We start from the raw sequence: 16,838 nt of genomic DNA, 5'->3' as shown, positions 1-16,838 counted from the left end.
ATAGTGTGCTGTACATGTTGACTGTAAAAAGTACAGTGTGACAGTAACACCTGCACAAGCTGTACTAACTCATTTAAAGATCCCATGAAATGGCTTGATGAGTGCAGTTTTCTTTCCTGTGTTGACATCTACTATTGAAGGCTTTAGTTTACGTAACAGCTGTGAACCATAATTTACTACTTGCTCTTTCTAGTCAGAAGTTGGTGGTTTTTTGGGAGGGGATGGTATCATTCTAGAGTGCATTTTGTTGTACAAAAACAGTTGTGAGTTCAAGATGGGTTATTAATATTTTTGTCCGTTTTCCATGAAGAGATAGACTGTACATTTTAAATGAGTATATAAGCGAAATGTGTATTTTGTCAACTTTAAGAAGTGCAGTAGCATAAAGATGACCTCAGAGCTATCAGACATGGACTTAAGGCCACAAAACTGAAAATTATGATTTCGTGGGGTCTTTAAACGCATGATGTGTTTTATTTGGTAACATTTTTTCAGTTGAATGCTTACATTAAAATGTTCTGTTGGAGCAACAGATGAGATGACTTTTAATATATGTCATCTATATTGATACGGGGCAAGACATTGCACAGGAATAAACATAAAAATACACACTGTTTTTAAAGTATAGCCACAACTAATGCTGTCAGTCTTTTAAAATTTGTAATTGCGATTAATTGCATAATTGTTCATAGTTAATCGCAATTAATTGCAGATTTTGAAAGTGCTGAAAATTGCAATATATAAATACAGTATTTATCCTTTCAAAATGCATTTATTTCCATCTTAGGAGAGAAAACAAAACATGTAACAATATAAGGTTTATTAACATTTTCCAAACAAAGCCTTCCACAGTATAAAGATAGAAATGCACTAATTCAAGTAACATGAAACATTTCGGAAAGTCTAAGTGCGAGTTTGACTAATTGAAAGAACTAATCACCACATAGGTTGCATATTCATTGCAATGGTCATTAAATCTGTTAAACTCTCATCCTCCACAAAATTAATTAGCCGGTAGACTGTGGCTATCCGCTTTGTTACAGCAATCGTGAAGCTGTGTTCTTGATTGCCGTCAGGGTGTTAGCGCTGGGGTCAAGCGCCGCTTTGAACTCCACATGAAAACCACTTGCAGACAAAATGTCTGATTCTGCGTTTTGGTGATAGTTAAGACTTGACTTGCTTCTGTGTTAATTAAAATGCGCCTTACATAGGCTGAAAAATACTTGATTTCTGTCACAAGTTCTATCTAGGCTTGTTTTGTACAACAAATAGCATAAGTTCTCCTTTCCCCATCACTTTATCACTGACACTGAATCACCGCTGTGTGTGTTTGTGTTGTGTGCGTCAGTTTATTGACTCCAGGCAGACACACCACCAAGGTTCCGCCATTCCAACCAGTGTTTATGCTGGTTTATGCTGTATTAATGGTAAATGCGTTAATCGCTATTAAGAAAAATTATGCGTCAGATGGTTTTAATTAATCGCATGCATTAACATGTTAATTTTTACAGATTTAGCCACAACACATTATGAGTTTACTTGGGACTGGTGTGATAATATTGCTTGCCAAACTTGTCTGTGGTAACTTACTGCCAATGTTTCAACTCTGGCCATGACATGTACAGTCAGTAAACCCAGTAACTTTTGCTCAGTATGCACAAGAACACCAGAAAGGAATGTGATGCAACTATTTGCAAAGTACATTTAACATGGAGCAAATATGACATTCTTCCGCCTAGAACAGTTGTTCCATTAAAAGCATGATTTAGACAACTTTACACTTTCAATAACACATTTTTGTACAGAAGAACTAAAATAAGTGCTTATTCAAGCTTCACATTTCTGTTCTTAAACCCTGTGGAATGCCTTGCCCCATACACTTATATTGTAGGTACATTCTTAACCACAATTTTTGCTTCTTTTTCAAACTTTGGGATAATTCATAGTTATTTTCTGTGGTAATTGACAGCATACCACAGATGTTTTATATATATATATATATATATATATATATATATATATATATATATATATATATACTACACACACACATATACACAGTTGAAGTCAGAAATTTACATACACTTAGGTTGAAGTCATTAAAACTCATTTTTTAACCACTCCACAGATTTAATATTAGCAAACTAGTTTTGGCAAGTCGTTTAGGATATCTACTTTGTGCATGACACGAGTAATTTTTCCTACAATTGTTTACAGACAGATTGTTTCACTTTTAATTGACTATATCACAATTCCAGTGGGTCAGAAGTTTACATACACTAAGTTAACTGTGCCTTTAAGCAGCTTGGAAAAAGGTGTACTGAATTGGAGGTGTACCTGTGGATGTATTTTAAGGCCTGCCTTCAAACTCAGTGCCTCTTTGTTTGACATTATGGGAAAATCAAAAGAAATTAGCCAAGACCTCAGAAAAAAAATTGTGGACCTCCAAGTCTGGTTCATACTTGGGAGCAATTTCCAAATGACTGAAGGTACCACGTTCATCTGTACAAACAAGGAGACGTATTCTGTCTCCTAGAGATGGTGCGAAAAAGTGCAAATCAATCACAGAACAGCAGCAAAGGACCTTGTGAAGATGCTGGAGGAAACAGGTAGACAAGTATCTATATCCATTGTAAAACGAGTCCTATATCGACATAACCTGAAAGGCTGCTTAGCAAGGAAGAACCCACTTCTCCAAAACCACCATAAAAAAGCCAGACTACAGTTTGTAGTGCTCCAAGTGCACATGGGGACAAAGATCTTCATTTTTGGAGAAATGTCCTCTGGTCTAATTAAACAAAATTGAACTGTTTGGCCATAATGACCATCATTATGTTTGGAGAAAAGAGGGTGAGGCTTACAAGCCAAAGAACACCATCCCAACCGTGAAGCATGGGGGTGGCAGCATATGTTGTGGGGGTGCTTTGCTGCAGGGGGGACTGATGCACTTCACAAAATAGATGGCATCATGAGGAAGGAAAATGATGTGGATATATTGAAGCAACATCTCTAGACATCAGGGATAGTGAAAAACTGAGTTTAAATGTATTTGGCTAAGGTGTATGTAAATTTCTGACATCAGCTGTATATAGCATCTATTAAACCCAGGACAAGCTTTTAGAAAAAGTGACCTGCATATCATGACACTTGATTGTGCATGTTTTTTTACTGTCTGTTTGCATGATTAACGTGTTTGTATTTGCACTGTTCTGTATGTGATGTCACTACATCCCCCACCCCTTTTCCCAGCATGCTGTACTGCGAAAGGCCAATGGTAAAGCTGCCAGAAGGCACATTGACTTCACCTCTCTGGAGGGGGAGGTGGATCAAAGTACTGTAAGTGTGTTTGTGTGCGTGCGTGCGTGCGTGCGTGTTTGGTAGGTGTTAAGGATATGTGTACATGGTATGTTGATTTCTCAAAATATGTCCTTTTACTGGCTCTTAGCATATCTTTGATATACAGGTTTCGTAACTTTCCAAGCTATCCTAAGCACTTTGTTTCCTAAAGTTTTTTAAAAGAGAACTGTGGATAAAGGATTTGTTAATGAATAAAAAGAAGAATTCTCTCCCTTTATGTTTGCTTACCATCCACACTTTTGTATGTCACCCCTTTTCTGTTTAGTTCTCTTTCTTTGATTTTGAATATGATCATTCATCTCAGTTCATGACCACAATCAATGCTTAGCCAGTGCTTCCACACTTTCTACACTTTACCACAATCAAATGTGTATTTCTGTCATTTTTTAAATCACAGTAATCATTGCACTGATTAATCTCTGTTTGTCTTTTCCCTGCACCGTAAAGCACTCGTATCTGGACAGGGAGACTTCTCTGATTCTGAAAAACATTGCAGGAAAACCCCCTCACTTGCTGACCAAGGTGACGCCTCCCTTAGTTTGCTCTTCCTTCTTTTTTTTTTTCTCTGCATGTTGTTGCTCCATGTCTCCACAGAAAGCCTCTTAACCGCACACCTCTTGCAAAATTGGACATTTTTCTGAACCCATGCTGCCTTCTTACATTTTTAAAGAGCTACATCATTTTCTTCATGTCCTCTCTTTTGCTGCCCTTTCCATAGGTGTGCCATTTTGCTGTGGTAAATAGAGCACAAGGAATATAATAAATACAGAATAATTAAAGTTAAAAGCAAATAATCCAGTCTAAAAGGGTTTACAATGTTTTGCCCTCCTTAATGCTTTCACCTTCAGCACCTCTGTCTGTAGAGAAAATATATTTTGTGTATTGGTACTTTATGCTTCAGGTCAGGTTTCCCTATTTAGAAATATCCCCCAAAAAATGGCTGTTTACCCCACAGATGGCATTTTAGGAACTTTTTAGTGGACCAGGGACTGTTTTTCTTTGTGTTCTCATATTAGTAAATCTTAAGTCACAGATTAAATGTTGCCTCATAATGTTTTGGTTGTACAAGTAGTGTAATGAAACTCTGATCCAAACGCTCTGTTACACACACATTAATCGCAGCATGTTGTGAGACGATACAATGCGGTTGACTCGTGGGATACTTCAAGGCCGTTGGAACCCCATAATCCTCTTAGCAGTATCAAAAATTTGCTACACACACATATCCAGACTTTTCTCTTTTCTGCTTGATCGTCAATCGTTTCTTGCTTAAAGGGATCTTTCACCCCAAAATAAAAATCCTGCCATTATTTACATACCCCTATGTTGTTTCAAACCAACATGACTTGCCTTTTTCGTGGAACACAAAAGGAGATGGCAGGCAGAATGTTAGTCTCAGTCACCATTTACTTTCATTTTTTGGAAAATAGATGCAATGAAAGTGAATGGTGAATGAGGCTATTTTTCGGGTAACATCTTTTGTTTTCCCCAGAAGAAAGAAATTCTTAAAGGGATTGTTCTCCCAAAAATGAACATTTATAATTTACCCTCATGCCATACCAGATGTGTATGACTTTCTTTCTTCTCTTATATTTCGGCTCTGTTGGTCCTTTCAATGCAAGTGAATGGTGGCCAGAAATCTGAAGGTCCAAACGCACATAAAGGCAGCATAAAAGTAATCCATAAGACTCCAGTGGTTAAATCCATATATTCAAAAGCGATATGATAAGTGTGGGTGAGAATCAGATCAATATTGGAGTCCTTTTTTACTATAAATCTCCACTTTCACATCTCAAAGTCACATGTGGTGCCTGTTTAGTTTTACTTTCACATCTGAAAGTGGAGATTTATAGTAAAAATTTACTTAAATATTGATCTGTTTCTCACCCACACTTATCGCTTCTGAAGATATGGATTTAACCACTGGAGTCTTATGGATTACTTTTAAGCTGCTTTTTTCTGCTTTTTGGACCTTCAGATTTCTGGCCACCATTCACTGAAAGGACCAACAGAGCAGTGATATTCTTCTAAAAATCTTCGTTTGTGTTCATAAGAAGAAAGTAAGTCATACACATCTAAGATGGCATGAGGGTGAGTAAATTATGTGAGAATTTTAATTTTTAGGCAAACTATTCCTTTTAGGGTTTGAAGAACAACATGAGGATGAGTAAGTGTTAACTGAATTTTCATATTTGAGTGAATTACACCCTTTAAATTTGGAAGTTTGTTGCTTTATATGTCACTTTCTTTGTTTCTGCTCCCTCCTCTCTTTGGTTTTCATCACTTCAAACTTGTTTCAGGTGGATATAGACCTGTAAAAATTAGATAACTGTACTAAAAATCAGTAAAACTCTTTACTGTATTGATGTAATATTGATGTAGAGTACTGTGCAAAATCTTTAGTCAAATTTTGTAAAGTGGGGATGTTTTCAAAAATAATGCCATGAATAATTTTTATTTATCAGTTAACCTCACACAACGTGCAGTAAACATAAATACAATCTAACTAATATTTGGTGTGACCACCCTGTGCCTTTAAAACAGCACCAGTTTTCCTTACTACACTTGCGCATAGTTTTTCATGGAGGTTTGCAGATATGTTTTTCCAAGCATCTTGGAGAATATGCCACAATTCTATCTATTTCGGCTGTCTCAATAGCTTCCGTCACTTTATGGAATCCCAGACTTTCTCCATGATGTTGAGATCCGGGCTATGTGTGGGCCATATCATCTGTTGCAGGACTTCTTGTTCTAGTTCTATTTTAGTTTGCAAAAGGAATGTTTGGACATCTAAAATTGCTATTTCCTATTGACACACTAAAGCAGAAGATATAAAATAAGCATCTTAGACAAATGTTTTTGTGAAACATCTAATGTGCCTAAGATAGTACTGTACATATAATCACAGACAGTTTGTCTCTTTTTGAAATAAAATATTATTTATTATTAAATATTATTTATAGCTATTAGTCATACAACGTAGATATTCTTGCATGTATTACCCAACATACACTAATTCCGTAGCTTTTAACAAATTATTCTATTTTTAACTTCTCCCTCTTAATTTATTCGAGAGTGCAGCTATTATTATGCATGTAAATGTAATTATACTTTAATTCCCACATTGTCATACCAATGCAGATGTATGAGCAGGTACAGGGAATTATGGGTAAAGGGGTTGTTTTGTCTAAGCATCTAAATCTGCTGACACTTTGATTTTTCATGGACATGAGAGCTTTTGTTAAACCTTTAAGTGTGTGTTACAGCACAGTTTACTTTTTTCTACATAGGAGTTTGTAGAGGCCATTTCTGGTTATTATTGTTAAACTATTATGTGTAACCTCCTAGAGATGGAAATCTTTAGACATACTTTTGGAGAATTATGTTTTTTATTTAAATAATGCAGAATTATTATATGTTATTTATTTATTTGGCAGGGCATTAAACAAAATGGTTTTTTTTATTTATTTTTTTACATACAGAGTCAGAGGTGTTTTTTGAAATCCATCTCTATTTGTGAAGTGTGATGAAATCTGAGGAAACCAGCTGTGGACTTACTGCAGACTGCTCTCTGCAGACTCTATGCTCAAACACAGACAGAGAGTGAGAGAGAGAGTTGGAGGCAAGAAAAAGACTTCAAAGGGAATGTAATGCTTTTTATTGAAGCCTCTGCCTCGGCTGTTTGCAGAACTCTCCTATTCTTCTTCATGCTCTCTGTCTCTTTCTCTCTCTCTCTCTCTCTCTCTCTCTCTCTCTCACACACACACACTGCAGAACAGACATTTCGTCCTTCATAAATATGCACAGCAGAGAAACATCTGCCAAAGACAATGAAATGAGAGAAAGAAACTGGCCTTTCATTATGTAGAACTCACTTTTTTAATCTTCTGCTTTTTTCACTGCATATCTTTATCTCTCTCTCCATTTGTATATCTTAATCTGTATATTTCTGTCCTGTAAGAGTAAAGATATTACATAGTAATAAAGATGAAAGGTGGGGTAAGGGGGTAACGCAACCTCAAATAAAATCCTTGTGTTTTTCAACCCCCCTCCTAAATTTTTTAACCTTCTCTTTATTGGGTTTTGAACAGAGCACGAATTTTATGTAAATGACATACAAATTGCATTTCCTTTTGGAGTTGTGGGGGGGAGATGGTCCTTTTTCTCAGGTCCCATAACCAGAGAAAAGGATCAGAGAACACAATCATCTGCATTTGTCCTGGACTTGATTGGTGAGTGGAAAGAAGGTCAAACAAATGAGCCTTGTTGATTGGCTGGTGAAAAGTATGTGTACATTCTGATTGGAGAGGAGGTAAGAGAGGGTCTTTATAGCTGATGGCGTCTTGTCTGCTGGTGAGGGAGATTAAACCCTGTGATTGGGCACGCTCCCTGAGACATGCAGCTGTTTCACAGAGGGAGAGAGTTTATTGAGGGGGAGGTCTCTATTCCCTCGCAACGTTAGGGAACAGTAGAGTACAGTTGTAAGGTACGCTTGGTGTAAAGATATGTGTTTCATCTGTGTGTTGCGACCAGTGCACTATTTTTCACTGTGGGAGTATCAGTCAGGCCTTGTTCCTCTGAGAAATAGTTGTGTCTTGGTGCTGTTTGCGATGGGCACATTCCTTATGGGAGTTCCGAAGTGATCCAGCCATTGCGGCGGTTAAATCTGTGTATCTGGGAATTTGTATTGAATGCGTGAGCAGCCATTTCTGTAAGGAACATTAACATGAGCAGTAACATGAGTTGGTGGTTGGTTAGATAAAGAGACAGTGTAAAGGGTTTAAGGATCATTTTAAAAAGTCAGAAATGGATGTGATGACCGCATGTTGGAGAGGGCAGGTAAGTTTGTCTGTGTAGAGCAGATACATGCAAAAGAAATCCACCTGTTTGATTTCATACCCCAGTAATAATGTTTGATCTTCTGTCGGTGTAGTGCTGTTATATGCATATTTATATGTGAATGTGTGTTTCTTTGTTAACATTTCTTTGCATTGTCCACAGGAGGAACAGGCTGCCAAAGCCAAGGCTGAGAAAATCCGTGTGGCGCTAGAGAAAATTAAGGAAGCCCAGGTGAAAAAGGTGGGTACATCCAGGGATTTGTTGTGTGTCTGCATACCAAAGGCATGGTAAACCTCCTCAGTACACTGCATGATGCAGCCCTTCACGCGCTTTAATGAGAAAAGAATTTAATGCACAGTAGAAAATAGGTCACCCATGTGTCTTTGTGTCTCCTTCATTGGGATTTACCAGAAGATGCACAAAGAAAATGTGCATAGACATCGTACCTCCAGAAGGTTTTTCTTTAAATGACTTTTTCAAAGAAATGTCTTTGTTTTTATTGGCTTTTCAGTTGGTGTGAGAAGAGATTGGCATTTATTTGTAAGAGATGGTCTATCCTATTACACCATTTAGCTGAATAGGGTGGACAAAATAAATGCCACCAGGCACATACTAATACTAAATGAATGAATTAGACACAGTATAGTGATTAGGCCTCTATAGATGCGCCAGATGACTGTTTCCATTCAGTATGGGTGTGGAGGAGACTGAAGGCATTGAGCCACTATGATGCAGTGTGACCGAGACAGAATGACACTGCGTCAAACACACATTTAAAAACTTGACAAAAAATATATATATATGCTGAAGTCTTCGAAAACATTTTTAAATCTACAGATCTTTGAGAAAGCTACAAACATGTAGCTTGTATATACAAACGTGTATGTATATATATATATATATATATATATATATATATATATGAATGTTTATATATATATATATATATATATATATATATATATATATATATACAGAGGGGTTCAAAAGTCTGTGTCCATTTGTAAAAACCTCTAGTTTGCATTTTTTACTTGCAAGTTAAACATGAAAAATTTACATTATTTTCAGAATAGTATTTGTTATTTCCTCCTCACTTCCTCCTCACTTTAATGACAGCATGCACTTGAGCATATACTCCACAAGTTAGTGCTAAACTTGATGATTGATGTTATCACAGTTCCAAAGAGCATCTTGTGCGCCTCAGTGGAAGCAAGGAAACCTGATCTTTCGTTCAAATTAGTTAACATGGCCATTGTCACAAATTTGCATGTTTTACAGTGTTGGGTGGTAGTGGACTACTTGTAATCTGGATTATGTAATCAGGTTACCAAAATCAAGTAATTGCATTACATTTTAGATATGTGTAATCAAATTACATATTACATAATTACATATCCTATTGATTACATAATTACATTACCTATCAGTCTTGACAGTGCCGGTCCTGCCTATTATGTGACATTAGGGCCCCCACAATAGGATTAGAAAAGACAAATAATTATTTACACTAAGTGTAAAGGCCAAAGGATACTTTAGTTGTCCACATTGCTGATTGCTCCACGCACAGTATGCGTGATGCAAATTTCGTCATCTGCATAGTCTGCGTGGTTTGTCCGTGCGCGGCCCAGATTTTCTTGACCCGCACACAGTCCTCGTGTGCGCATCATCGGCACATGCGCCAGCCTTTAAGTGTACTAACAGAGTATTACAAAGCAGTCATAATGCACGTCAAATGCATTCTTATTCACTTATGGTCAAAAGAGTGTACTTTGGAAGGCAATGCGGTCGACCGGAAACAATACGATCTGAAACGCAAAAAATGAAGTATACCTGTGCCTTAAATAGCGCTGGACTCACAGCCTGGCTGTATGCATGGCATAAGTCTGATGGAACCTTTAAAAACTACAAAAAAAAAATTATATAAGCATTGAAGAAAAGGCATGGAGGCATAAGTATACATATACTACATACACTGAATATGTTGTTATTTTATATGTTGTTTTATAATACACTACCATACACTGCTGTATAAATCATACCTATCATAATAAACACCAGGGTGCAAATAGCATCTACCTTACCTTCATTTGGTAATGTAATTCTTTCTTACTTGCACATTCTTGGAATTTCATTAAAGATATTTATTAATTTGTGCATGTGATTGGTATGTTTGATTAGTTTTAAAAATATATGTTCTTTCATTTTTGTACTCCTGAAGCAATTTATTTGCGTTTTTAAGCTTTTTACTTTTGAATAAATTGACTTGTTTATTTGCACAATTTTAAGCTAGTTTGCTTAATGATGTTGGGTGTTTGGTAAGGTGTACTTAATCAAAAAGAAGTGTAAATTTGTACTTAAATACTACAACTAAAATTACATTTTAATATGATTTATATATAATTTGATATTATAAATTAGATTAATCCAAAAGTCAACAAGTGTAATCTAAAAGATTACATTAGTGATTACCATTTTAGTTTTGTAATTTGTAATCAGTACCACACATTACATTTCAGAAGTAATCTACCCAACACTGTTAGTGACCTTAAAATAATGCAGAATGTAATGTCATACATTTTCTTTGTTTAAAATGTTTCAAAATCCTAAAACTTTGTTTATTTCAAGGTTTAAACTAGATTTTGAAGACCAGGTTTTCAATGTGGACTCAGACTTTTGAATCCCATTGTATGTGATGCATGTTTCTGCAGACAACTGCATGTTGTGGCTGTTGACGAGTTTTAGGACCTGAGCAAAGTTTAAAATGTCTCTTGATAGCACATTCAGTCATAGTCACCACAAGTGTTGGCCATGTGAAGATAAATTATTTTTTTGTTGAAATAAGCATTTCCTGCTTTCTTCACTGTCAGTTTGCTGAGGTTCTGGCTTTGCACTAAATTGTTTCCACTTATAGAAATTTTATTTCACAATATGTTACTTTTTTGTGTTGAGGTCAAAGAATGAAGCCAACCAGGTCCAGATGTGGTATATAGTGCATGTTTGCATGTTTATTTATGCATGTGTGAGCAAGGGAATAGAGAAGAGGAGCATAGATTGTTGGAGGGGATTCTGCTGAAACTGGGCAGGGAAAAGTGCCTAATGCTTTCTTTTATTCGAGTTTCAGGACCCCTGGCATGGGTGTCTGTTAATCTGCCTATGCATCACTTTCTTTCTCTCACCCTCCCTCTCCAGAAGAAAGAAAATGGGTGTGAAATAGAGAGGGAGTGAGAGCCAGTGATCATTCCTGCTTCCAGTTATTCTTTATTAATGCCACATTTCTGAAGATCTACAATATATTCCAGCCCAATTCCATCAATCTTCAAGTCAAACATTGCCAAACTGAACTACATATTTGTAACATACTATTTCCAACAAGGTCCCATAACCACTGGGCCGATTGGGCCGTTGCCAAAGGGCCCCAAGCTCTAAATCAATTATTTATTTATTTTGAGATACCTATTATAAATCCACGTAAATGTCATGTGAATATCACATACATATGTGAAATACCATTTGTTCGGCCGAATGCATGCTGGAAGACAGCAGTGCGAGCACAGGCACTCGAGTGCACGCTCAGGAAATATGCGTCTCACAGGTGCAGCGTGTTTATTTGAAGGACTACAGAAAACAGCATCTGGTTTACAAAACGTTTCCAAACACAAAGATAAGGTGCAGTTTACCCTGGCTGTGTACAAAGCTGATGGTTTAAATTCATATAAGCGACAGAATTTGTATAAAGTCCTGCATGCATTTAATGTTTAATGATCAAGAGAAAGGAGCCTTAATACCCTAAATATGTGCACGGTAACCTTTTGAAATATTTGGTTAACCTCGAGAGTTTTGTTGGGACTCGAAATATAGAACGTTTATTGCCATGGATGCATCAAACACAATCTCAGATAGCAGAGAATAAAGTGCACAGTGAGCTATGAGCCTAAATAGCACAATACATAGATCTTCAAATGAAAAAATCACATTAAAGTTGAACAAAAATAATCTCTGCCTGCAACAGAGTAGGCCTATTCTTAATAAATGGAAAATGCATAATTCTACCCGGGCAGGTTCACTTTCCATGAGGCAGCGAATGCTATGGATTGTAGAACTTCTTCGGGATGCTTTGATTTTTAAATGATTCAGCATTTAACTTGTGCAATTGGCTCACCATTTATAAAGCACTGAAATTATGCTAGGTGACAAACAATCTAAAATCATGTGTAACAGTATCATTAAGTCCTCTTTGCAACCAGTGCTGAAAAATCTTGATGCAGAGCAACAAATGGTGAAACAGAACACAGGTGTCTCGATGTGTTAATAAATATTGAAATTATTTTAAAGTTAACAGTGTCTAAAAAAAAAATTTAGACAACGGTCCTTCACAACAAATTGTAAAACAGAATGCAGGTGTCTTGAGATGTGTATATAAATTTTAAAGTTCTTTTTAACTTAACAGTTTTGGCACAACAATCAAAGATGTCCATCCAGTGCGTGTTTACATGGCCTCGACGCACGTGAAGATCCATAACTCGCCCTATTGCCTACTTGAAAAATTGACCTGAACCTGAACCAAAACCTATAGGCTTGTCGGGTTGAAGACCTCTAAACGTGCATAATAACCAAATAGTGATTTTGGTATTTGAATACCATGCACATCCCTATTAATAACACATGATTTTGGATCGGTTCATAATTAAAAAGTACATATAACTAGCTGTGTAAGACATTGCTCCAAACTTCTCTTCCATCAATTTTAAAAATCCCGCTAAATCTGGTAAGCATCCTGTTATGCATAAAAGCCAATGTAGTCACGTGACATGTCATGGGGGACCTCCATGGTGTACCGGCTCATGGGCCTCTCATTTCTTAATCCATCCTTGCCCATAAGGTATCTTTTGCTATTTTTACAATATTCCAAACATGGATGATTACTATGACTGATGTTAGCACTTTTCTTTTAAAAGTAATGCATTGTGGTGCTGTGCACAAATACACAAATTCAAACTTAAATCCCATGCCATATTTATCTTGAAATGTGCTACAGCCATTTATTTATTTAAAGGGGCCATGACATTAAGAATAAAATGTTCCTTGATCTTTTGACATATAAGAGGTCATTGTACTATAAGTTTCAGAACCGAAACTTCCTTTTCACTGCAAAAAGAGCATTTGTTGAAACCAAGCTGCCAAAATGATTTGTTCACTACTTCCTCCACATTGTGATGTCACACTGTAGTAGACATTTGCCTCTGCAAAACATCAATGCCTTTTTACCTTATCACTTCCATAGCCCGCCCAGTAGTGGTGAGCAGTGAGAATGCAAGGAGAGAGCAGGTCAGTCAAGAGCAGAGAACCAATCATAACAGTGGGCGTTTACTGTAAAGTCTTAAAGGAGGAGCAGTAACCAAAACAGAGCGTTTCTGACAGAGGGTCAGAATGAGAGTGGAAAATGATCATGTTTTACTAATATATTAATGTTTTTATGCAAAATACTTTACTAATATTATAAGTGAACCTCAAGGAACATATTAAAATAATTAAAAAGGCATGTCATGACCCCTTTAAATGTATAAGTTTTGATCTGTCTTACCTGTTTAATTGGATATGTGACTATCTTATATACATAATCAAAATTATACAAGCAAGACGGCTGTTGTACTGAATATCAGCATGGCTGTGATTTTGCTACACTGATGTTCAGTACAACAGCATGATTGTGAATGTGATATTGCTTTATATAACAGCCCTATAAATAGGTTAATATTGAGTAACTTGCATTGTAGACACAATATGTCCAGTTATTCAGTCTATTTTGTAAAGCTAATGATAATAGTTCCAAACCGTTGAGTGTCAGGAAGCAACACATGGACTGACAGCTTGTTTGTAATACCACAAAAGAATAAAAGCAGAGTTTCACAAACAGTAGTCAGGTTTCCATACAATTTGAGAATTTAATATATAAAGTCAGGATAAATACACAACCATGTTTCTTTTTTTCTTTTTATTTGGTATGCCTAATTCCCAATGCGCTCTAAGTCCTCGTGGTGGCGTAGTGACTCGCCTCAATCCAGGTGGCGGAGGACGAATCTCAGTTGCCTCCGTGTCTGAGACCATCAATCTGCGCATCTTATCACGTGGCTTGTTGATCACGTTACCTCGGAGACATAGCACGTGTGGAGGCTTCACGCTATTCTCCGCAGCATTCACGCACAACTCACCATGCGCCCCACCAAGAGCGTGAACCACATTATAGCGACCATGAGGAGGTTACCCCATGTGACTCCACCATCCCTAGCAACTGAGCCAATTTAGTTGCTTAGGAGACCTGGCTAGATTCACTCAGCTTGCCCTGGATTCGAACTCGCGACTCCAGGGGTGGTAGTCAGCGTCTTTACTCGCTGAGCTACCCAGGCCTCCAACCATGTTTCTTATTATAAAGAAAAATCAGAATATCGCAAAAACTGTTTGCAAATAAATCACCAATTCCATCCCATGTGCTCAAGAGAACAAAATCATCACTTCCAAGGAAATTGCCACAAAATAAAAATGATAATAGCCACTGTGGCCACTGTGGCCCTTTTATTAAATGTAATAATTACTTGTGTTTTAGAGTGCACAGACAAAACGCTCTGATGAACATGTTTGCTAACGATTGACTGCAGATGCATCTCAGACCGTTCTGGGAGGTAATAATAGCCAATCATTTTGATTAGGAATGTCTCGAAACCGATTCGGATCCGATACCACGCTCATGTACTTGTACTCGTGCTCATAAAAATGCTCCGATACCAGGGGGCCTGGGTAGCTCAGTGGTAAAATACGCTGGCTACCACCCCTGGAGTTCGCTAGCTCGCTAGTTCGAATCCCAGGGCGTGCTCCAGCCAGGTCTCCTAAGCAACCAAAATTGGCCCGTTTGCTAGGGAGGGTAGAGTCACATGGGGTAAACTCCTCGTGGTTGCTATAATGTGGTTCGTTCTCGTTGGGGCGTGTGGTGAGTTGAGCATGGTTGCCGCGGTGGATGGCATGAAGCCTCCACATGCGCTATGTCTCCGTGGCAACGCGCTCAACATGCCACGTGATAAGATGCGCGTGTTGAATGTCTCGGACATGGAAGCAACTGGGATTCGTCCTCCGCCACTTGGACTGAGGCGAATCACTACGTGACCACGAGGACTTAAAAGCACATTGGGAATTGGGCATTCCTAACTGGGAGAAAAAAATAAAATAAATAAAAATGCTCCGATACCAAAAATCGATAAACAATCAGTTCACAAATTCTAATAATGTTATGTCCAAGTGAGATTATTTAACTGCAAAAGCTGCAATTTAATAAGATAAATATATTGTTTACTTTGCGTGTGCAGCGCACTTCAGATGTGAGCAGAGCACTAGTAAATGTGTGGAGACAGTGTTGTGCCGACACTGGCTGCAACGCATGTACCTTTTAAAGCTCCTCCTTGGCTCATAGAGGGAAAACACCATCATGAGCATCGAGCGCTCTGTTTGTTGCAGATGACAGCAAACAGATTGCAAATACTTTGTAGCATGAGGCACATTCAGAGTACATATTGATTTAAATTAATAGCAGGCTTTTGCAGTTTAATAATCACTGAGTCATGTAGCGCCCTGCTTTTCCAGACTGAAAAGCTACCGTCACCACACAGAAACGCTTAAAAATAAAAGCTCAGTCAAAATAAAAGCTCTATTTAAATGAAAAAAGTATGATAGAAATATATCACTATTGTGAAGTCATGAAATTCACTGTATTACAACTACTACTACTACTACTACTACTAATAATAATAATAATAATAATAAATCAATGGTAATTGTATTATATTTAAGCAATATCTCACATCTGTGATGCTGTGTTATGCAGCACTTTATCTGACAAAATATAACTCCAATGTTGTATTTTGGATTGTGCTGTGAGGTTCTGTATATATAGTTGAAGTCAGAAGTTTACATGCACCTTAGCCAAATTAAATTAGCCATTTAAACTCAGTTTTTCACATTTAATCGTAGAAAAAATTCCCTGTCTTAGGTCAGTTAGGATCACTACTTTATTTTAAGAATGTGAAATGTCAGAATAATAGTAGAGAGAATGATTTATTTCAGCTTTTATTTCTTTCATCACATTCCCAGTGGGTCAGAAGTTTACACTTTGTTAGTATTTGGTAGCATTGTCTTTAATTTTTTTTACTTGGGTCAAATGTTTTGGGTAGCCTTCCACAAGCTTCTCACAATAAGTTGCTGGAATTTTGGCCCATTCCTCCAGGTTTGTAGGCCTCCTTGCTTGCACACGCTTTTTCAGTTCTGCCCACAAATTTTCTATCGGATTGAGGTCAGGGCTTTGTGATGGCCACTCCAATACCTTGAATTTGTTGTCCATCAGCCATTTTGCCACAACTTTGGAGGTATGCGTGGGGTCATTATCCATTTGGAAGACCCATTTGCGACCAAGTTTTAACTTCCTGGCTGATGTCTTGAGATGTTGCATCAATGTATGCACTTAATTTTCCTTCCTCATGATGCTATCTATTTTGTGAAGTGCACCAGTCCCTCCTGCAGCAAAGCAACCCACAACATGATGCTGCCACCCCCATGCTTCACGGTTGGGATGGTGTTCTTTGGCTTGCAAGCCTCACCCT

General features: G+C 37.4%; 1 protein-coding gene across 9 annotated transcripts in view; it reads left to right on the top strand.

Annotated features, from left to right (window-relative positions):
• Window positions 1–16,838, top strand: part of raph1b (Ras association (RalGDS/AF-6) and pleckstrin homology domains 1b) — a 127,735-nt gene that overhangs the window by 74,496 nt on the left and 36,401 nt on the right. For 4 of the 9 annotated variants that reach the window (XM_051702446.1, XM_051702445.1, XM_051702444.1 and 1 more), the window contains 3 exons: window positions 3,250–3,336; window positions 3,805–3,879; window positions 8,359–8,436. In XM_051702446.1, coding sequence (XP_051558406.1) covers window positions 3,250–3,336; window positions 3,805–3,879; window positions 8,359–8,436 — 240 coding nt within the window. Of the gene's footprint in view, window positions 1–3,249; window positions 3,337–3,804; window positions 3,880–7,020; window positions 8,197–8,358; window positions 8,437–16,838 lie in introns of those variants that run through there. The other 5 variants (XM_051702450.1, XM_051702447.1, XM_051702449.1 and 2 more) reach the window with 3 other exon arrangements.

This window comes from Myxocyprinus asiaticus, chromosome 7 (assembly GCF_019703515.2).
Source record: "Myxocyprinus asiaticus isolate MX2 ecotype Aquarium Trade chromosome 7, UBuf_Myxa_2, whole genome shotgun sequence".
NCBI classification, from domain to species: domain Eukaryota; kingdom Metazoa; phylum Chordata; class Actinopteri; order Cypriniformes; family Catostomidae; genus Myxocyprinus; species Myxocyprinus asiaticus.
This window is presented reverse-complemented; position numbering and strand designations above follow the sequence as displayed.